This window comes from Tachypleus tridentatus, chromosome 12 (assembly GCF_004210375.1).
Source record: "Tachypleus tridentatus isolate NWPU-2018 chromosome 12, ASM421037v1, whole genome shotgun sequence".
Lineage (NCBI taxonomy): Eukaryota > Metazoa > Arthropoda > Merostomata > Xiphosura > Limulidae > Tachypleus > Tachypleus tridentatus.
This window is the reverse complement of record NC_134836.1, coordinates 6,914,568-6,937,640: the sequence shown is the minus strand read 5'-3', so window position 1 is coordinate 6,937,640 and position 23,073 is coordinate 6,914,568. Positions and strand designations below refer to the sequence as shown.

Here is a 23,073-nt window from a genome sequence, read left to right as displayed (position 1 = left end):
TGACTGCTACACAGGCCTGTAGATTGGTATTTCCTCCAGGAATGGGTGATATGTTCCTCGTTCAAGTTGATACCTTAACTGTGTCTGTAGTAGCATACATAGTCACGGCCTTAGTTGGAAAATCACTTAACAAGGATCAATAATACTTTATACAAACAGATGATATCATGATTAGAAAATTTTGTATCATTTCTTTATTGTATCACCAAGTGAACATGTTTATTTTAATATGTATAATATTACTATGAGAGTGAGCACAGTTGAATAGTTTTCTGGCTAATGTCTGTCTTTCTGTTTAGATTTCATCGACCTTGAGAACCAGTCGACTAATAGGGAGCAGGTGTATGGTATACTCCCTCCCTTATTCCAATATATATAGTAATGCAGGGTTTGTGTTAGACCTCAGACAACTGTTTGAAGCCAGCTGACTGGTCCTTATCTAAGAAGTGATATTCTGTTGTCAGACATTGTTGATGAGGAAACCTCCACTTGTATAGATTAACAAGAAAACCCCCGTTTTAACGTGATTGTGTTTTGGGCTATAAGGACAAAAGTGTTTCACCGATTGTTTTAAATATTTTATTGGAACTTTACAGTTTTAGAATTGAGGATTATGTTTAAACTCTGATAATTTTATAAGAAACATATATACCATATTGTAATATAGTGAATGTCTGTATATTAGAAAAATGTCTGTTCTCAACAGCCCTTATGTCCTCACTGTTAATATAATCATTTGACAAAAAACATGCAATAGTGAATCATTAGAAGCTGATTTTCATCTTTCATTACAACATCTCTTAATGTAATTTCTAAAATGTTTAGTAATTTTAATGGAAGATGATCACTGAAATAATGACAATACTTCCGAGATGGATGAATCATTAATATAATGTTGTATGCTTTCTTTATCCATATAATCCAGGAAAAAATTTTCTAAACTACTTTACAAAAAGTAATAATGCACTGCGAGTTATCTTAAAGTATAGAATCGTTAAAGTTTCTTTCAACAAATCACAGCACTCCACATTTTTGAAGTTCCCTCCTATTATTAAATGTGTAAGTTCTGTTGAACTAATCCTAATTTTATAATGTTCTAAAAGTAGCACCACCTAAGGTGAAAGTGAGATGCGAGAAGAAATAGCTCTCCAATCTCAAAAGCTTTGTGCCTGTGTTTAACTGTTGTCTATCAATCCATATTGTTAAAATATTGAATTGTACTACCTATATATTTAGTTTAGTCTCGTGTAATAGTAATTTTGATTTTACAGACTAAATAATACTGAAGCATGCAATGGACTTCTAAATTTATGTAAACATTGTAAATATCTTGTCAAGCAAACACGAGTTGTACAGACCATGTTTTGTAGAATAAATCTTTTATTTTTGGTAAGTTAGATCAACTGTAACAATACAAGTTTAGTAATAAACTGTACAATTATTTTCCTTAGGTAAGCGTGTTTTTTGTTACAATAGTAATGAAGTAGAAAAAAAACCACCCTTAAGTAGAAGCGACTACTTTTAAAAACTAAACTCACTAGAGTATGAATTTTTTCATTTAATGTAAAAAACACAAACTATAGAAATTATTGTGCATTCCACATTCTTTAATTTGTAATTGTTGAAGTTTCAAGGAAATAAGTTATAAACAATGATTTTAGGGTTAAAAAGAGCTATTGGTCCCAAAAATATTTTTTTTAGTAAATACTGAAATGAAGAATCAGTGGCATTACAAAAGGGGGAAAATCATTATTGATTAATTAATTGTAAGTTATGTTTCCATTCTGAAAATACCAATCCTTATATTTAAGTCCAGGTATTGCAGTGTGTAACACTCCACAACATTTATAATTTACAAAACTGTCACAGAAAAAAAATTAAATCTTTCACAAAGTATTATACATAGATACGGGATAGATAAACATATTTCTCTTTAACAACCACTGTACCATTAAGACATCATAATTCTATTACTCTCACATTACATAAGTAACTGCATTGATAAGCATATGAATAAAACATTAAACTTTTACTTAACTGGATATCGTTCCACAATGCTGCTGTGACCCTAGTAAAACAAAATGAAATGACTACAATTAAAGTGTCCATAATGTTCACACTGAAGATTGAACAAAGTAAAATATATTCAGAAAACATTTACATACCACATACAATGGTCGTAGATTAGTTACTTGTTTTTGTCCTAAAAAATTTTATTTTAGAAAAATCTTTCTCTATAACATACTTTACTTATCCTACTTCCAGTACCTTTGTTTCAAAAAACTTTCACAAGAAATTTCTAATTTTAACATTTAATTTACTCATTTCCCAGAAGGTATCACTTGATTAATTCTGTAGTATATGAGAGTTCTCAAAACAAAAAATAGATGGTGCACAGCAATCTACAACTTTGAAGAGTGAAAGGAACTAATGAAAAGACACTGGGATTTGACAGTCATTCTTAGGGCATATCTATAGCCCTAATGTTTTTGTGACAACTAGATTAGGAGGGTAGGTGTGGCCTATGCTTTAAACTAGCAAATAAAAAAACAGAGTGTAGAAGGGTTATACTGCCTGTCTAGTCTGAACTCACTGCTGATGGCCCTGTAACCTTCAACTTTTATTTAGCATGAGGTGCTGAACACACTGGATTTAAACCAATGGGTTCAGGTATGGCACCATAAGGACATTATTGCCCTCCAGATCATGCATACTTGGAAATGTTTAATTTAATATACCTATTTTTATTATAACCTTACTTGACTATACAAATTACAGGACATTATAACTTGTTTTGTAAACCTAACTTTCATGGACAACATAATACCTGGTAAAGAGTTGAATACTGCCCTCATTAAGAACTGCATATTATATTTTCCTATTCCAATAAGAAAAAATATCATTTTAGGTGACATGTAATTCTTTGATTTTCTACTGATAAATTTTGTAACCTACATGTAATACATGTGTTGAATTAGCAAACATTTACTAATTTTTAATATAGAAGAAAAATGTTTCATAAATCAATTATTTTACACTTGAAAATATTTTCATGGTCTGTTATTGAAAGTTTCCTGAAATACCTTTTTCTTTTTTTCTTTCATAAACGTCTACAGCCATTAATTTAATATCCGAATTACATTTACATTAGCAGCTATTGGTTAGCAAGGATTAGATAGGATGGAGGATGCAATGATACCACTAAGTTGTTTACTTTGTTTTCTAGATATTTGTGTAGTCTCAACTTGGAATACTTTTCATTTATTGATATCAGAAACTTGTGACTACCATATGGTTAACATTAAAAACTACCACTGAATCTTTTTTAATATAATTATCTAAATTATTTATGTATTAAATTCCTTTATTCATTATAGCATCCCTAATATCAATCAAATTTCAATCCTCCTAGTTGCTACTGGGGTTTCTACATAATTAACATAACTTTTTTTTTTGGTTTGTTAACTAAATATTGTAATAAGCAACAAAAGTTAGCCAATATGAGAATACAAAAGTACTACAGATTTAAAACTACTACATGTGAAAAATTCAGACTGGCTTAAACAAATAATTATTTATAATTTAAAATTTCTTTTAAACAATATTGAACAGGCACTTGAAGTTAAGTATGTTAATATTATAGACAAACTACCAAAAGACTGTTTTACAAGCCAATCAATATCTATGATCATTTAAGCCTTTCTGAACATGCTTGGTATCATATACAAAAGTGCATCTAGACATTTGCACTATAACAAACTTTTGATACACCATATGTATATTCACTAAATTTGGTAGATTTTTAATAAATATTAAAATTTTGTATTCAAAAAACCAGATTTATTTATGAAAATAGATTGTTTCATTACTAGTCTGACTGCAAAGTGATTTCATGTTATGATTTTAAAAAAACTATTTTTATCCCAAAAATCTCAAATGTTATTTGCATAATCTTTAAGACCTTGATCTGTTTAGTAAGACTTTACATTGTTATTTTCTGTACTATAACTATGTAGGGTCTGTCACTTGATCAACCTCGTAATCATCACAAACAATTAGGAAATAAGTGTAAATTAATGTTATTTCATGCTGGAAGAACCACGCATTATAACACGAAAATACAAATGTTTAGCCTATGTAGCTTAAGACCTATAATGTTACATATCAAATAATATAAAACTGGCTTAGTTTTCCCTATTGTGGCTCTTGGCTGCATTTTAGTGGACTATATTTTGTAATATACAGTCATATTTCAATTATTATACATTATATATGCATATAAAATATTTATATTTAAAAATAAATTAAGCTTATTTTTATTAAAATATAAACTGTTGTTAAGCCTTTTAAAATTTTAACATGGAGGATATATTTTTTTTAGGTCTCGTATAACCAGTTTAATAACAAATAACTATACTGATACCATATAATTCCACTATAATTTATTAAGCTTACTAATTAAAAGTGTTTTTAGATTTTATAAAATATGAAACTCCAACTTGAAATTCTGTTTCTAAAGAATGTGGTAGCTTTTTCACTGATTAAAATGGCTGAGAAAACCACTAAGGGGACATTCTAAGCTGTCAGTGAGTTACTTACATGTCATATGTTGTTGCAAGAGTATATAAGTGACCATTACAAGCAAACGGAGGAAAGAGTTGGATGGGGCCATGTTCAAGTCAGTACACAAGCCAAAATAAAAAAACATGGAGGTTCTTATTTTATATTCTAGCATATTAATATTAGTAATTTGAGTTCATAATCAGTACAAATCTATACACTTAGTATTTTTATATCATAAACATCTAATTTTAAATAGTTACATATAATATTTACTTTTAAAACAAGTTAATTCGTATATAATATTAGTCTGAATTATAATCTACAATTTTATTTTAAAAGTTATTGATATAAATTCATAAAATAGTAGTTTAATAAAATCTTGGATGCAAGTCAATAAACACTGATCTGTCACAAAAAGAGTTAAATTAAGTTCAAGTTACCCTACTGTTTAAACTTGCTAAAATCTATACTTTAGTTTTGAATACAACACTAACCAGGCCTCCAGCAGCACAGGAACCTATCAGGGCGAACTGTCCATTTTCTTTAATCAGTCTGTTGGCTGCCATAGTAACTAGACGGGCACCTGTAGCTCCAAAAGGATGCCCAATTGAGAGAGAACCACCCCAACTATTAAACTTTTCCATTGTTGGTGTCCCAACCTGTAATGAAAAAAGTGTACATTTAGTTTTCACCTACATTATTATTTGTGTATGGCAAAAAATAAAGTTCCAGATGCTTAACTTTTGAAGTTATGATTTTTTTTTGTCCTGATTATATGTATGAAAAGGTTTTCTTGTGTAGCAACTCCCCTAAAGGTTAGATTTAGGGTCATGATTGCCAATGTTATAATTATTAAAATATTGTGCTTTTGTTAAGTAACTGAATAAAATTGAAAATGTGGCAAAAAGACTTTCATTTTCAAACAAATCAAAATTTACTGGAATATTATAACATTCCAGATGGGTGCAGAATAAACCTGCATGTTGTGTAAAACTTAAAAAAAAAAAAAAAAAATTATACAATGAAGATTTAATTAGAAACAATTAGACCTAACATGAGCCAACCTTTATGTAACTGTTAATTGTGAACAATTCAAAAGTAGCTATTTCATACATTCTAAAATCAAATAATTAGCTTTAAACCAGTCACATTATTGGAGTGGGCATTATCCATTGTGTACATTAAAAAGTTAACAAGTGAGATTAATGATGAATAAAAGAATATGCAATTTTTAAAACTGTTTCTAGTTTAATATTTCTAAAGTTATGTATTCAATACTGAAACTAACATGTAACCACTCATTCTCTGTAAAGCTAGATGATTGTGCATCTAATATATAGAAAGATGGATGTAGCTTTTTGTTATAGGTGAAATGAAAAACCAGATGATGAAGTCATTATCAGATAAAATGAGAAATGAAACATTATTTTACTGTCATAGTAGTAAGAATGTTGTAAGTGAAACAGTTAAACTGTATATAAATAAAAATAAAGTATAACAAATAGAATGAAGCAATAATAAAAATCAGCAGAACAGGCAAGCAGCAGTTCCCTCATAAAACAATGGGCAAGTACATTGAACAGACAAAATAAAAAGTAACACCTTAAGCTGAATTAAATACATGCTCTCAATCATGTATAATGTTTGAAACTGTAACTTAAAAAAAACAACTAAAAGTAATATTTATAGGAGTAAGGTCACTAACTATTTGCATACTACAAGCATCTAATTTAGATTTTACACAAAAGATTATAGTATTAGTTTATACCTGAAACTCTCATATATCAGTAATTTCTTTAGCAGTTATTTTATAATAAACGAGTTAGGTAACTTGAAAATAAAAAAAATGAAGCTTTCTAAATATATTTATTGTAGCTTACCACCCTACAACATACAAAATTAAATGCTAACCTTTGAAGAACGAAGAAGATAATTCTTGGCAAACCATTCTGAATCCATTGCCTTTAAATTTGCAAGGATTTGGCCCTGAAATGAATACAGCCATTCAAAAGAAAACTGGTCATTCAAAACCAAATTAACCCATAACACTTATTACTGTTGATAACTTTATTACTTCCTTTTATGATAAAGTTATTAAATAAGGAGAATGACTACTTTAGACACTAATGCAAGTCTTACAATGTTTTGAAGTTTAAAACAAGTAAATCCATAAGATCGGTGAATAAACTGCTATTAACACTGTTTAGAGGAAAAATAAGTGCTGCAAAAATATCTTTCTAGAACATCTCATACATGTTCAGTTAGATTCAAGATTGGCAAATGTGCTGGCCAGTCTATAAAGGTCACTGTGCCTAACAACAGTATTTCCAGCCCAAACCATATGTCCCACAAGTGCATATACTTCCTTCATGAAAATAAAGATGGACAGAGGTCTGAGCACTCAACAAGTGTGTAGATGACTTGTACCTGGCTATGACATGAAGAATAACTAATCTTTGAAAAATACATTCAGTTACATCTCATTTACCAATCGCCATGTTCTTGATATGAAAACCAGAGTAAATATTCCTCAAATATATTTTTAAAAATTTGAGGTTGTCTAAGACAAATGAAAAATAAAATAGGGAAAAAATACACTGTTTATTGACTTGTGGTTTGTGTTTTTTAATCTTTGTTACTACAATACTGTTGTAAACCAGTTAGACTCACAAAAACAGGAATGATTTTATAGTCCTGACAGAGTATGAGGAAGAGAGGAAAAAAAAAAAAAGATATTTTGGAAAAATATTTACCCTTGCTGAAAACAGGCTAATTTGTAGAATGAAACAGAGGAAGCATGTCATTGGACATCTAACAAAGAGTCAATCTAATTTATTCTGCTCTGAACTGTTGAGGAAGTTGAGGTTTACCAGTTTCTTTGAGCCAATGATGTCAAATAAAGGTCATCATAAAAGGTTGTTGATAACTGTCTACACCACACAGTTGTCTGGCCAGCTGTAATGGCAGTCTGAATGCAAGTCCATAGTCTGTGAATCACACTTTGCGAGACTTGTAAGCATTCTACAACTTGTGTATTGCTAGCTTTTTGCTAACTTGGTACCCTTCAACAACATGAAAATGTTCATATGTTTTTGACAGGGTACAGATATCATTCACTACCACTAGGGTTCTCTGCACATATAATTTCTTCTCCAGACTGCTGAGAGCACACTGTATTTACCTTATCCTTATATACAACTGAAAGGTGCCTATCTGTCCACTTGACACTTGTAACTTACTTAATTTCAAGCTACTTTAAATAATACAATAATGCCTTGATACTTTAAACTTCAATTTGAGATTTTGGAAAAAAATGTCTAAATATTATATTAAGGCAATACAATAACTGGTCCTTTTACTCCGAGACAATCATCAGCAGTTAAACAGTTTTAGCTACGTTTTATTGCAACAGCTATCACTGGACTAATTAACAGTAGGTTTAAGCTTTGTATATATAATGTCTGACAAAGTGCCTAAATAGCAACTCATGACAGCCAAAGTTGGTTCATTTTGAAGTTTCAGGTAACTTATGATTCTCGTTTTTAGATAAGAAACACAAGAATGAATCTATTGTCACTACTACAGAATGTTGCTACCCATAACAAACTTCATTAAAATAACAGTTTTCATATTATTATTAGCAAGTTATACAGATTAACAAAGATTTTCTAAAATTTATTACAAAAAGGTTTTTCACCTTAAAAATTACTTTACTATTATTGAATTACAAATAATAATGCTTGCCACATGAACAATTCATGAAAATTATACACACTGCAATTTTACCATTATTGAATTACAAATCATAATGCTTGCCACATGAACAATTCATGATAATTATACACACTGCAATTGCACTTACAGCAAAGGCCTCATGAAATTCATAAACATCAAAATCATTTAAAGTCATCCCCACTTTGTCTAACAGTCTGGCTACTGCATATGATGGTCTGAAAGAAAGAAAAATATTTGAACAGATTATCAGATCTTTCTTTTTTTTTTTTAGTTAAGGTTTTGAGATCAAATTATTGGAAACATTTGTGTATACTCTATTACAATTTTTAAATCCATTTTACCACAATACTAATTACTATGAAAGGAGCAAATCAGAGCAACAAAAACTGGTTCAGGGAATTAATACTGAGCAAAAGTAAAGATTTCTTTAAAATTGTAACTTTCTCATAGTGTCTTCAGCAGGGATATAACACTGAATTTTATACAGCTTATCACTTCCAACATAAGTGTCAAATTTATAGCCTGCTTTATTTGTATAATTACTTATAGAAAATAAACCCACCTCATCATAAAACATTTACAAAATAATGTGTAACAACTATCCAGTGTTTTATATAAGTGAAACAGGATGTAACATGAACATCAGGTTAACAGAATACCATAACCCTCCTTCTTTAGTCCATGAACATTTGAACAAAAGCAAAGTTTTTAGAATAGAATGTTATCATACTAAAACATGAACATAACATTAACAGAAGACTGAAGCCTTATTAACAAAATTCAAACCCACAATTAACAAATATCCAGGGAATTCATGATGATAAGAAACCCACTGGAAGTAAAAAATGTATCCTCAGGACAGCTAGTATAGGTATTAACATTTTTAATACATATACCAGCCATTCTGAGATACAAATATCCAGGTACATCTATACATGTTTATCATTATTTCCCCAGACATTTCTCATTTTTGAAAATATTTTGTACAACATTTACATATTTTTTGTATTTATTCACTTTTTTCTGTTTAGCCATAAGTAAAGAAACTGTCAATTCATGCAGACTGATGGGCACATACATAAGTAACCACTATCTACTATTCAAATACTAAAACTTTTTTTTTTACCATTAAAACTTGTGTATTTCAAAAGGTTCACACCAGTAATTGAAATGTCATACCTGTTTTAGAAATATTCTTCCTTACTGTACAAGCTGTAACATGTAATCAATCTCTACAATGACAACTTACCCTAACAATAACTGATCTTTTGGATCCTGGGAAACATAGACATAGTCCCTGAAATAATAATATTTAGTTGATAAGGATATCTGCTTCTTTATACTGAAGGCAGCTAATATGGTAATTTTTTAAAATAAACATTACATACTTTTTTTCACATCTGTTATTAGACTTATATTGTAATGAGCATGGTTTTATGATATAATTGAGTTATCCTATTGTTTTCCCACTTGTATTTTGCTTTATTTATCTGAAATGTCCAACACCTCCATTTATAAAGGTTTCTGCACTATATTACATCATGTGCTCTATTCTTTTACTAAGCAACATTAAGCTCTGGTTATCTGAGAGTTCTAAAACATTTTATTCCTGCAGAAACAAAGGATTTACAACCATTTCATGACATGTTTTACACAGCAAAATAAAATAATTTGTTAACTCTCTTGCTTCAAGCTTTCAATAATCATTAAGATATTTTGTAGATAAGAAATCAGAATTTTTAAGGAAGTATTTTCACTGAAAATTCCTTCATGAACATATGGAGTTAAAGTGTTGACTGTTCAAAGTGCAAGGTGATTTTCCTGTTAAGATAAACATACTTTTTCATCTGAAAAAATCTAAAATTTCATTTTTTTAAACTTTAAATTCAAAATTTTATTTTCAGTAAAACGTTATATTTTTTTTAAAATACAAATCAGGTCAATCTAACCAGCCTTGTAATTATCAAAAAATAAAAAAAATAAATAAATAACTTCAATTATCATTTTGGTCTTGTTAGAATGAGTTCAAAGTGTTAGATGAAACTGTATTTTTCTATCCTAACTAGTTTTAAACTTTTAACAGTATATGCCTGTTTATACTTTTAGTTTTACTACCCTTTGAACCATGCTGAACTAATACTCTTAAACATTTTTTTATTCTTTATTTTACCTAATTTAATACCAAGAGTTTCTACTTTTCACAGTTTAGTTACTTTTATAATGACAAAGTTAAGAATACTAATGAAAAACAAGAAATAAAGTGCTTAACTGGGCTTTACATTCTTCATGTAGTCATTATATATACATGTATCTAACTATTAGAAAGAGCTCATTTTACAGTATATATCTCAACACATTTTAAAATTAGCAGTTAGTTGCCATTACAGATAACATGCAATTGATTATAGTACTCTTGGCTGCATGACAACTATAGCACATACAGTCGTTTCTTACCTAACTAACTATCTCATATATACTTATGAGATACGTTAACCTGAACATGACCCAGGGAGGTCAAAACATTGTTCTCTGCCTATCGATAAAAGTGTTAATACCCATACCAGCTGTTTCGAGATACAGTTTAAACTTCTTTTCAGGTCTTAATATTATATTTCAGATAATTGTGTTATTTTTTAAAATGAATAATTAAAACATTTAAACATTTTTGAAATATACATCAGACTCTAACTTTTCTCAAAGCTTATGATATTGGGCACCAAATTAAAACTTTCCCAACAGGTTACACGTCTACCAAAGAAACTGTAACATGTCTTAAAAGGTACCACTGACAAATAATATTTAGATTGTTGGGATGAAGAGTAGTTTTTTTTTTAACAAACAATCACTTCACAATCAGACTAGTAACAAAACAGACTTAATACTTTAACAAACAATCACTTCACAATCAGACTAGTAACAAAACAGACTTAATACTTTAACAAACAAGTCTTTGTACAAATATTTCATGAAAAATACTGATTTTGTTTTTTTAAACATAAAATCTTAAGGGTTAATTAACTTCTAAATTTCAATCAGTTTCAGGCTATTTCAAATTGTAATACATAACAGTCCTACCCTACATATCGAACTTAAATGTACGTAAAGATAAAATAAGAGCACAGTATTGACTTTTTACATCAATGCTTACAATTATATAAAAACTAATGCTTTTCTCTAACTATCAGAAGTAGAATGGTATGTAACTCCGACTCACAAATTACATTTGGTAAAAAAAATTTAACAGTATATACTTAGTTTTAATTCAAGTCTTCAGTAAAAGTAGTTTACATGCCTTAGGTAAGCCTTTGGTTTTAACCCTAAAGATAGGGCTTTTTCTTCAGTCATCAATAAACAGGCAGAAGCACCATCTGTCTGAAAAATTTCATAATATATGAAGGCTAAAAAACAAACAACTCATTAAATACAGAAACCTGGTGAAGCCAGTGATAACACAAACATGATGCAAGAATAACAAAGAAAAGCATCACCATATAAATTACAGCCTACCATAGATACAGTATTTATGTATATATAGAAAACATGCATGTTTCAAATGATTATGCCATAAAAACTAATTGCTTTGAAGGAACTAATTTTCACCATAGCCACACTGAAAATGATGCATTTTATTTTACCACACATTTAAGTTACTTTTATCAAAAACTAGGAATGCTATTACTTAATTTCTTTTTTTTTAATCTTCAACAATATGGAGACTGGTGATCTCAATATGCAGGACACTTCAAGGATCAAAGAACAGATGATATCTGCAGTGATCTTACTTAATGACAGATGCTCATTGTTCACAATTAGCATACTGAGTCTATGACCCTTAGTAAAATAACCTGTATCATATAAAAATCTTCATGAATAAATTCTCTCTCTAGTGGAACATGTTTTCTTGTTTTCTAAAGTAAATCATTTGAATATGCAGTTGTCTTGACACAATAAACTTGTATAAATGGTATATACTTCTGTTCTTAACAGTGTTGTGTACAAAAAACAGAAGCCCCAAGACCAAGAATGTGGGTGTTTGTTTTTTCTCCATCACAATTTTCTGTGAAAGTTCAAAAATAAATTCTGCCACATGAAGCCAATATAAACGCTTAATGAAATTAATAACAATTTTATCAAATGAAAAAATGGATAGCCGAAACAGTAGAATATACAGTGCTGTAAAGTGATGTTAAATCATGATTGATATTAAAACACAAACATTCACCCCATCATAATCACTTTTACAGAAAACTTTGTGTAACTCAAATCAATATTACCAAAATATGTGAATTTCAAAATCACAAGTAAAGCTGCTTAACATATTCCAATACAAAAAATATGTTTTAGAAGGCTTTGTTCAGTTTTACTGTAGCCAAACAATGATTTTTTTCTCCATTGGATATAGAATTTTTACCATGTTTAAAAAACACAACAACAAAGCAAAAATAATGAAAAAAAACGTATGAGTTTTCAATACACAGTCACCAGGAATAATAATAATAATAATAGAAAAAGCAAAAAAGTTTAACATCTTCAAAATGGTGAGTGGTTTTGTGTGTCTAAACCATTATTTTACAAGAATCATGAAATAGTTTTATTTGACAGTGTTCAATGCTGCAAGCTGATGAGCAATGGAACCAATGAGCTTAATATTTGCAATAAAAAACATTTCTTTCACATTCCTCTAAATTGGTACATTACAGATCAGCGACTTGTCTAGGACAAAAAGATACATTTAAAATACTATTTTTAAACATCACTGATTTTAAAAATCATACCAGAAGTGTATTTTGTTTCCATGGCCATTATCAATTTTATCATAAATATTAGGAGTTTTGTTTCCAAAACTTGTGAATGCTATATGCCACTACCATAAAACTTAATAGTTAGAACCAATGGCCAAATATAAAGAAAATTATATAAACATTTGTAATGCGTTTTAATAATAATTATCCGAAACACTTCAAATTACATTCCTGTAAACAGAAATCTAGACGTCAACATTAAAAAGCATGAAACTCCCTCGAGTATACTGCTTTAGCCTGAATTTGTGGCGTTTAAGGTCTTCTATGACTGCTGTTATTACAATAAAATGATTAAAACAAATGTATGTCTAATGAAATTATTTAGGATTTTTCATTGAAAGGCTGATCAGGATTGTGTCTCTCATAATTATAATAATTTTCTGCATTTTCTTAGATCACTATCTGTTTGTTTTTCATGGCAAAGTTACTAGTTATCTGCCACCATCCTCATAATTCTCATAAAATACAGGGGGGGGGGAAATCGAGCAGGACTGGACTGAGCAACAATGCTACTTACTATACCAGTTTAATCAATAAAGCATCTGTTTCTTCAATGTTAGATTAGAAGAAATATACACGAAATTCTCTGCATAAAATAGTTTATATAAAATCTGGATATATTAATAACAGTACAGAACCTTTCAAAATTTGAATATATCTTTTAATGTAATCAATATAAATCCAAAAGAGCTAAATATTTTACCATCAAAGATATTAAATTCTCTTTGCATAAAATTACATGTATTGTTTTGAGTTTTGTAATTTCATGGAAGGTAAACTATTCCTAGAGTACTTTAAGTACTGTTGTTTTGTTATCTGTATTAGTTCTCTTTGATCATACTTGAAATGACACTAGTTATACGACACAATAATGAACTGTTTGAAAACATCATTTCAATAGCAATAATATTATTATTATTATTATTATTATTATATGCAATAATGTTTATAATATATGTGTGTGTGTGTGTGCGCACGCACAGTGAAAAAGTTAGTGACTTCCTGCTGGGCATTATTGTTTTAATACTTAATAGGTATTCCAAAATTAAATAAAAGTATAAATAAAACATGATTATTTTAAAACCTAAGTCAAAAGCAACAACTAAAACATTCAAACAACTTTTTTTAAATCTCAAACTTTAAGTACCCATACTGTGTACAAATGCTGTTCAACTTCAGTAACTAGTCAGCATGTTTACAAACTAACCATTCAAGTACAAAACTTAGCATGAAAATATGTTTACCGTATATGGTTAAGCTACAGAGTTATATTTGCAACTTGAAATTAGAACTAGAGATAACATGAATTCTTAAGCTTAATTTTAAGAGTAAATAACTTAAAGAGGTAGTCTTCTAACCCTGCACTCCAAACATTAGCTGACAAAAACTAGAGAGAAACTTAAAAGAAAATTATCAAAGTATTGTGAAAGGTATCTTAATTATTTTAAACTATATTAACTGTACAAACACCAAGTAGAATATTTATAATCAAATTTGAGAGTAATATACAGAGGTAGTCTCCTATTGCTACATTTACTATGTTGACCAAACAAACACTTAAGAAAACTTTAATAAGCAGATTAACAAAGTAATGTAAAGAACTTGTCTCTTAATGCTGTGCTTAGAATGCTGACAGAACACACTATGTATGGAGTTACTTTAGTTCCAGAAACAAATCACCTCCAAAGAATGTTTTATTTCATTTATTTAACAAAAGTAAACTATGATCTATGCAACTGTTTTTTTCTCACAACCAATAAAACTCTAGGAATCTTTTCCTAAAAACTTTCATTTATATAAAATCTTACAACATAACATAACTCCACATACTAAAAAGGATGCATTTGCAGCTGTGACTGTTCCATTTGGACGAATAAAGGCTGGTTTGAGTTTGGCCATTTGTTCCAAAGTAGAAACTCTGATTCCATTATCCTTTGCCACAGGCAGCTCTGTACCTTTAAACACAAATATAATTATGTTGTTGAAGTTTCACTATAGCCTTACTTCTATAATTTTTTTTTTACATCTACAAAGCAACAATCTAAGAATCCTTATAGTATTCAGAGTTATAGTACGTATAGCACCATGGTTACATGGTTCTGTAAAATACAAGTGCCTGTCCTAATAGAGCTAAACAAAATCTAAATATTCTTCATATTAATGCTCATCTTATAAATGTAGCCTTTGCTTTTATTTTTTCAATTTAAACAGCATTCAAGTTATACAGACTTTGTCTTATCATAATGTACAAAAAACAATAAGAAAAAAAAAAGAGAAGTGCAATGCTATTGGTTCTGTTGAAAAACTAATAATTTGAATTCTTATTGGCTTTGTACACAGATTCAGGGATAATTTAAATCTTTTAAACTAACTTAACCATGAGATAGTATGGGGTTTATGACTAAAAATACTATTAACAGCCATGGTACTCAATTTATAATATTTACCTGCATTTAAATAATAGTTGAAATTTACACACAAATACTTGAAGGATATATGCTTTAGTCATTCCTGAATGCAGCTAGTGAATACTAGCTACTTAACAACTCTTTTCACAGTGAATAATGGGATTTGATCATAACTGTTATAAAAAGAGACCTAATTTAACAAAGTATGAAAGATAAAGTATGTGTTAAGTATATTGTGGTTAGGAAGTGCAATAACTGTACAAGGGGAAGAAGCACGAGGAAAAGTCATGCCCCCAAAAAGTTAAAGTTTCAAAAGGTGAAAAACTGAACATTATTTCCTGAGATACAAGAAGTTATTCACTGATAAAACTTCAGTCTTTAACACTACTAAATTCTTAAAATGTTCTTATAAAAGAAATTATCGAAATTATTCTGTATTGTACATGTTAACTCTCTCACTGTCAAACTGCTAGATTTTCTGAACTCAAACTGAACTTTAGTTTCCACATTACAACTTCTAACATGCTTTACTGAAAGCTTTGAAAAATTTGACACACTTGCAGCAAGCAGTACAAGTCATTTATAGACATAAAATCAAAATTTTTAATGAACTAACCTAAACTTTACCTTGGTCTTATTGGTCTGAAGGCCATACGAGAAATTTTCAAACTGAAGATAAAATAGACAATACTCTAACCAAAAACTTAATTTAATCAATTGAAACATTAGCTTTCTGTCAGTTAAAAATAGTATAAAACATTACAGAGAACTACTGGTGATTTAAGACAGAATACAAGATATAAGCATGGCAAGTGGGTCTGATTTTCTAGCTTATGCTCTGTCACCATATATGATTGAAGGCTACAAACATTATGCTTTACCTGTGTAACAACTATGTTAAAACAGTTTAAATTCCATACTTTTCTCAGAAGTGGTAAATAAATTATAGAAGAGGGAAACCTAGAGAGAAAATATCACAATTCTCATACACTGGGAGATTGAAATTTTTCTTTTATTACTTAAGAACTTAAAATTTATATAGTATCAAAATATTATTCATTAGTTTTGTTTTGATACTAAGTATATTTGTGTATCATTATAATATAGTAGTTGAATTATATTTTGAATATAACTCTGTAAAAGCCCATATCATGCAGAACAGTACAACTGCATTGAAATAATTAACCCTAGCAACACAAGTTATGGATCAAATGTTATGTCATCGTTTCTTGACTGTCAAAATTGTAGTGAACTGCTATTTTATGAACTTATGTTAATAAGTTTGATATCAAACTGTATATAATAATTCAAATTTCACTATTATACGAGTTAATTTCTTAATTTAAAATGTAAATATTAAAGAAAAAAACTAAATACTGATTTTTGTGTGTCACATGGTATGTTGAATGCAGCATTGCAGTTTCTTATGAATTAGGAACTCAACTAACCAATACTGACAAACTAGAATATAAAAAATAACCTCCTGTTTTTTTTATATCTGCTGAGATATTGCTACATTAACTGAATGAAATATTGGAGCCCTGCCCACCTCTTTCAATGTTTAGAAATTCTTATGGACACCAATTTCTGTCTATAACATGCATATAACAAAAAAACTCAGAAATGTCTTTCTAGTGACTTTCTCAGCCTTTCTGCAGTATTTTCATAGGAAACTTTCTTTTCAGACTAGATTCCAAGTGCAAGATAAGACATTAATGAGATTGAAGTTCCATATTTTTAAGACCCAAATACAGCTTAGTTATTTCGCTTGATAAATTATAGTGGAATTCTATTGTACTGACAGTAACTTATGATTTCTAGTTATTTCAAAATGTATAAAAACCTTGAAATATTATTTTATGTCACACCTTCCACAGGCAAAATACAATAAAAGGCTTAGCAACTTACAGCAAAGAGCAAATGAGTGCACAGTTTGTAACAAGAAGAAATAACAGAATGCCATACTTCTCTATTTGCTGTTTTATGTTCAAGAAAAATAATTAGAATTTATTTGTAAACAGTTATATTATATACGACACACACACACATGTATAATAAAGGAAATGTGACTGTATTTTACACTAAAACACCACCAAAACAGGCCACTTTATAAAGGCCAGTTTTATATTCTTAGATATTGTAACATGAGTACACATGCACCACATCATGCAACTTTTATGATATTAGCCATACACGGCTGAAAGGTCAATATAATAAAAATGATTACTATTCAATGTTATGAGATTTAAGCTATTTAGACTAAACATTTGTATTTATGTATTATAATCTGTAATCATTTTAAAATGACTAAAAGGAAAAAAAAAAAAATTTATATTGACTTCCTAATTTTTTATGGTGATTATATGGTCAGTCAAATTAATTGAACCCAAACAGGTTCGACAGTGAAAATAAAAAAAGTTTTTTTCCCAAAAATATTTCAGAATTGCCAGGAAGTTATAAATTATTTTTAATACTCCTACGAAAAGACGTTTCTAGTCCTGATTTCTCCAAGCCCGTTCCCCTGGCTGTGGTTTCGCTAGATAGTAGATAGGGACAGTGGGAATCTCGTTAATCCATTCATTAATGGATTTAAATGGCAATTTCATTTAAAATACAAAATTATTAGCCTAATATTAATAACCTTTCTAGTTGCTCTGGGGCCTATTAGGCCCCACTTTTTGTAGGAGTGTTAACATAAAATTTGGAAATTTTCTGATATATAAAAGTACTTTCAATCTTAAAATTAAAATTACTTTGGATGTTGAATACTCAACATTTGAAAAGACAAAAAATGCACAAGAAAACAGTACTTAAAAATCTTAAGACTTAATAAACAAGTCTAATATTCTGTGTACAAAAAAAGCCTTGTAATGTTTACTGACAATCTGCAATCTTTTATGAAAACATGCTTACTAATTTGAAAGTTATAGTATAATAAATATTACAAGCACAAAATGGTTATGAGATCAGTTTGTAGAACCTAGCCTGTGCTGAAAGAGTTAAAAGCATACCAATATTAAAATTAGGACAAAAATTGAATATATGCAAGTGACTGAACCAAAGTTTACATATATATTCTACACAATAAATGATATAGAAATAAGCACAATAAGTTTAAGTTCACTCTAACAATTTCAAGATATCCTAAATGAAATTTTCTAAAGCAAATTTAGATTTTTTTTATATATTCTAGAATCTAGCATATTTGTAGATGTTTTATAACTTACCAAGAAATATGTGAATTAACAAAGGTAAACTATAATATCGTACAACATATATTTTTATATCCACAGTTTTAGCATTTTGTTTACTACCACACTTGCTCATCTAATTTTCCAGGTAACACAAGCTAAAATATAACTTTATTAAAGCAAAGAAAAAATAATCACTGATAACATATATATTTACAAGAGTTGGCAGTGGATGGTGATGACTAGCTACCTTTCCAGTAGTCTTACAATGCTAAATTAGGGATGGCTAGTGCAAAGCTACACAAGGGCTATCTGCACTATCCTTCCCTAATTTAGCATTGTAAGACTACCTGGAAGGTAGCTAGTCATCACCACCCACTGCCAACTTGTGGGCTTCTCTTTTACCAATTAATAGTAGGATTGACCATAACATTATAATGCCTCCACAGCTGAAATGGCAAGTATGTTTGGTGTGAAGGGGATTTGAACAGATGACCCTCAGATTATGAGTTGAGTGCCTTAACCACCTGGCCACACCTGGTCAGAACCTGCACAAGTGATGAATCAGGTAACAACTCAGAAATTCATCTGCTATTATCACCATCCAGACCCTGAACCCTCAAAAACCCTTGTTCAATCCAAAGAATAAGCAATCTATGATGACCATCTTTATGATATTTGGGTAGTTTGATTTAAAGTCAAGGCATTTAGCAGTATCTGTAAGTTTTCTTGTAATTAGTATTTAGAAGTAGTAGTAAGAATAAAATAAAACTAATCAATAATTAAAGTTAAACCTTTGACCATTGATTATTAGCATCTCCCACAGGTATTATCGCTCCCATCATATTTCATTCCAAAAATAAAATTACTGAAGAAAATTTTTCAAAATTTAACAAGAACTTTAACAATTTGTGATTTCAAAAGAAATAAAACATTTACTTTTTGTTTCTTCTACTGTTTTGAATAAGAATTCATTATTTCAAGTAGTTATTTACTCTCACTACTTCACTGACAAGGTGATTTTCATGTTAAGTATAAAAATACTTATTTTTCCTGCACTTCTCACATTTCATTTGTATTATCTCTAGAACCTCCTGAATTAATATCAAAAGTTTTTTTAAGGTAAATGCTCATAATTTATTTTCCATTTTCTCTACAATATCACTGACTCCAGCTATTATCATCAATACTCAGTGCAACGAAATGTTCAAAATCAAGAAACAAATATATACATACCATTTAACTCAAATAATAATTTCAGATTTTTTTTTCAGTCATAAGCATTATTCAGGTCTAACTTTTCACTTAGTTTACTTTTTAAAATGTTATCTTACTTTTCTATTCTCTATTATTCATTATTTACATTCACATATGTCAACAGGTGTTCCACAGGTGATAATGTTATCTTTGTCACAAACAGTTTAGCCTATGGCAAAAGCATTTGCACTTAATTATTTATAAAAAACACACTGAACAAGGCAAAGCATAGAATAAAGTTAAAAAAGTCAAACATTTTAAGTGTAAATTTTAAAAAACACAAATGATATAGAATTAACTAAAATATAAAAGTAAAACTTAAATGCAAATTCATTGTATAAGACAAGAAAAACAAAGAAATCTTTGAGCTAACAATCTCCCAAGAATGGATTTAACAACTGTACATCTTCAACATTAAACTTTTCTGTTGCACGAAATAATAAAAAAACATAAGATGAAATTATTTTGAAGTTTGCTCTTTAAATTGATAAGCATGAAATTCAAATCAAATTTTCTAATTTTGTGGTAGGGATGCTTCCTGTTGATGGGGCAGAACTTTTACAATGTCATTCTTAGAATTCAACATAGTTAGTGGCACACAAAAAGTATACGTACAACGTGGGAAAAATAAGGCACAATGATACTGAAATGAAACAACGTACAGCTGTGATATTTTTAACTATGAGCATATCATTTGTCAATAAAACTGAAGTTTTATTTGCTTGTTTCAGAGGTTTCCTTTAAATGAAGGAAGGAAAACTTAAATATAAAACTTTGAATTATAACACTTGATACTATTAATTTCATTAAACTACATTGATAGTAAAGTGTTTCAATTCAATTCTGAATGCAACTTGGTAATACTTTGTAACATGTAGAGAAATAAATTTAAAGAGCACACCAGTAGTCATAAGGTTAAGCCTGGTAATTATAAGTTACTAATCAGGACAATGAAAAATGAACTATTGTTCTTTTCATATTTCAAAGATTACCTTTTTACATCAATGTTATTATCAACCAGCCCAATTTTTTTATCCAACTTTCAGAACTGAGGCCTCTCTTTCTCTCTCTCTTTTAATACCACTTCTAAGAAACTCAATTCAAACTAGATTGATTGTAACAGCTCTGGCTTGAACTGTCTAGCAAAAAATCACTCTTTATATACGTTTTAACTTTCAATACCAGAAAGATAAACAATTATAATACAAGTGTTACCTGGCACAGTAAAAGGAGTCAAGTCTTCCAATAATCCCCCCCTTGTTGCCTTGTCAGCTAGTGTGTGAGATCTGAGGGCGTACTCATCCTGCTCTCGTCGAGATACACCAAAAGATGCAGCTAACCGGTCCCCAGATTGACCCATTGTTTCATTAGTAGAAAACTCTGAGACTGCTGGAAGCTGTGGAAAACAATTTTCTAATACTCATAAAAAAAATTTAACATTTCTTTTAAAAAACAATGCTTTACGACACATCCCTAAATAGAACAAACTTTTTTAAATGCTAGTAATATCATCTGAAATTATTTTAATAATTTATCATAGTCACATTCACTTTTTATTTTCATCACCATAACTTTTAAAGTAAGGGTATTAATAAGTCTGAAATGACCCAAATTAGATTACATAACCAATTGAAAAATACATATCAACCGATATGATGAGAAAGATAATAATGTAAATGTCTTAATTTAACTGTTGTGGGCCTCCAATCAGAATAGCTGGCAAATTATCAATATATTTTACCTGTGTATTACAAGTGAAAGATTTGAAACAAGCCTCAACTTCATGCAACTCTGCCCAGTATGTCATCTCTGTCAAAAAACATCCATGTCCTAATCAGATATCTTAGGTACATATTGTCAAAGAAGGTAGAACACACTTTGTTGACATGAGAAAATCTAGGTATCACAAGACAGATACAATATGAATATAGCATTAAAATCAGGCTTTGATTGTGTGGAGTGTCAAAGTGAAGTTCACTCCTAGAAGTTGGAATTTCACTCCCATTTACACAGAATGACAGAAACAAAGCATTTGTTGTTTTGACTAAACCATCCCAGTGTATGTAAACAGTCACCACCAAAACATTAGGTTTCAATGGTACACAAATCTCTAACCCTAAGATTTTGGCAACAAGATGACACTGGCCTAGTTTTAACCAAATATCAGATAACTAAATAGCAGGCTCAATTATTATGACCAACCTTGCAACTACAAGGTAACCATGAAAGTATAATGCAAATTACAACATAGTAAGTGTATCTTCATGAAAGTTGGCATGGTTTTGGTGAAACTCGAGTCTTTTGTATATAAAAATTAAGTTTTGTAATTAAATTATTTTAACTAAAAATTTCTGTGAACATATGGAATCACAGTGTGATTCAGACTAATCTGAGTATGAGGCAACTACAATGTTAAGACTTAAAATACTTCTTTTTCATCTTATAGTTTTCTAATTTAATTTGCATAACCTCTAGATTCTCCTAAATTAGTACCAAGTTTGTTTGTGTTTTTTTAAAGTATAACTTTATATGTTATCTTGTTAGACCTAAGTATTATATGGATCTGGTCAACTGGTCAATTTAAGTTACTTTGTAACCCATTATCACCAAAAAAAAACAAAAAAAAAACAAAAAAAACACACACTTTAGAATGACTAGATTATAAGAGAAGCTTATAAACAGCCAATGGCTCACAGCCACTTACGTTTATTTTTGTTTAATTTTATTCTTTATTTGCTCTTTTAACCATGTTTAACTGACAATCTTATAATATGAACTGTAAACCATATAGCAAGTGTACAGTTCTAGTTAGAGTACTGGAAAATATTATACATGTTATCAACATTTTTATATATTTTTCTCATTATCTAATACAAACTAATAACTTTCTTATTTTAGTAACTTTTACAACAATGAATAAAAATGTACATAAAAATTATAAATTTAACACTTTTGTTTCACCATTTATTATTTTTTGCCAACAAGCTCTTCATCAAAACTTATCCCTAGTTTCTTGTAACAATATTACTAATAAAATAGTTTTCATTTATTTGAAATATAAACATAAGAATACAAAATAATAAAACACAAAACAGTGTACTATAACTATCATAATTT

The 23,073-nt window shown here is 29.3% G+C and overlaps 2 protein-coding genes across 3 annotated transcripts in view; one reads left to right on the top strand and one right to left on the bottom strand.

The window, feature by feature from the left end:
- Positions 1-1,450, top strand: part of LOC143233449 (phosphatase and actin regulator 1-like) — a 59,563-nt gene extending 58,113 nt beyond the window's left edge. For both annotated transcript variants that reach the window (XM_076469698.1, XM_076469695.1), the window contains exon 13: positions 300-1,450. In XM_076469698.1, the coding sequence (XP_076325813.1) occupies positions 300-315 (16 nt within the window). In that variant the 3' untranslated portion in view covers positions 316-1,450. The remainder of the gene's footprint in view (positions 1-299) is intronic.
- Mtpbeta (mitochondrial trifunctional protein beta subunit) overlaps positions 1,363-23,073 on the bottom strand; it is a 44,316-nt gene continuing 22,605 nt past the window's right edge. Inside the window, exons 8-15 of the mRNA XM_076469699.1 lie at positions 21,172-21,352; positions 14,931-15,055; positions 11,591-11,670; positions 9,548-9,595; positions 8,426-8,513; positions 6,475-6,549; positions 5,058-5,222; positions 1,363-2,068 (exon numbers count right to left, since the gene is read on the bottom strand). Of these exons, the coding sequence (XP_076325814.1) occupies positions 2,030-2,068; positions 5,058-5,222; positions 6,475-6,549; positions 8,426-8,513; positions 9,548-9,595; positions 11,591-11,670; positions 14,931-15,055; positions 21,172-21,352 (801 nt within the window). The 3' untranslated portion in view covers positions 1,363-2,029. The remainder of the gene's footprint in view (positions 2,069-5,057; positions 5,223-6,474; positions 6,550-8,425; positions 8,514-9,547; positions 9,596-11,590; positions 11,671-14,930; positions 15,056-21,171; positions 21,353-23,073) is intronic.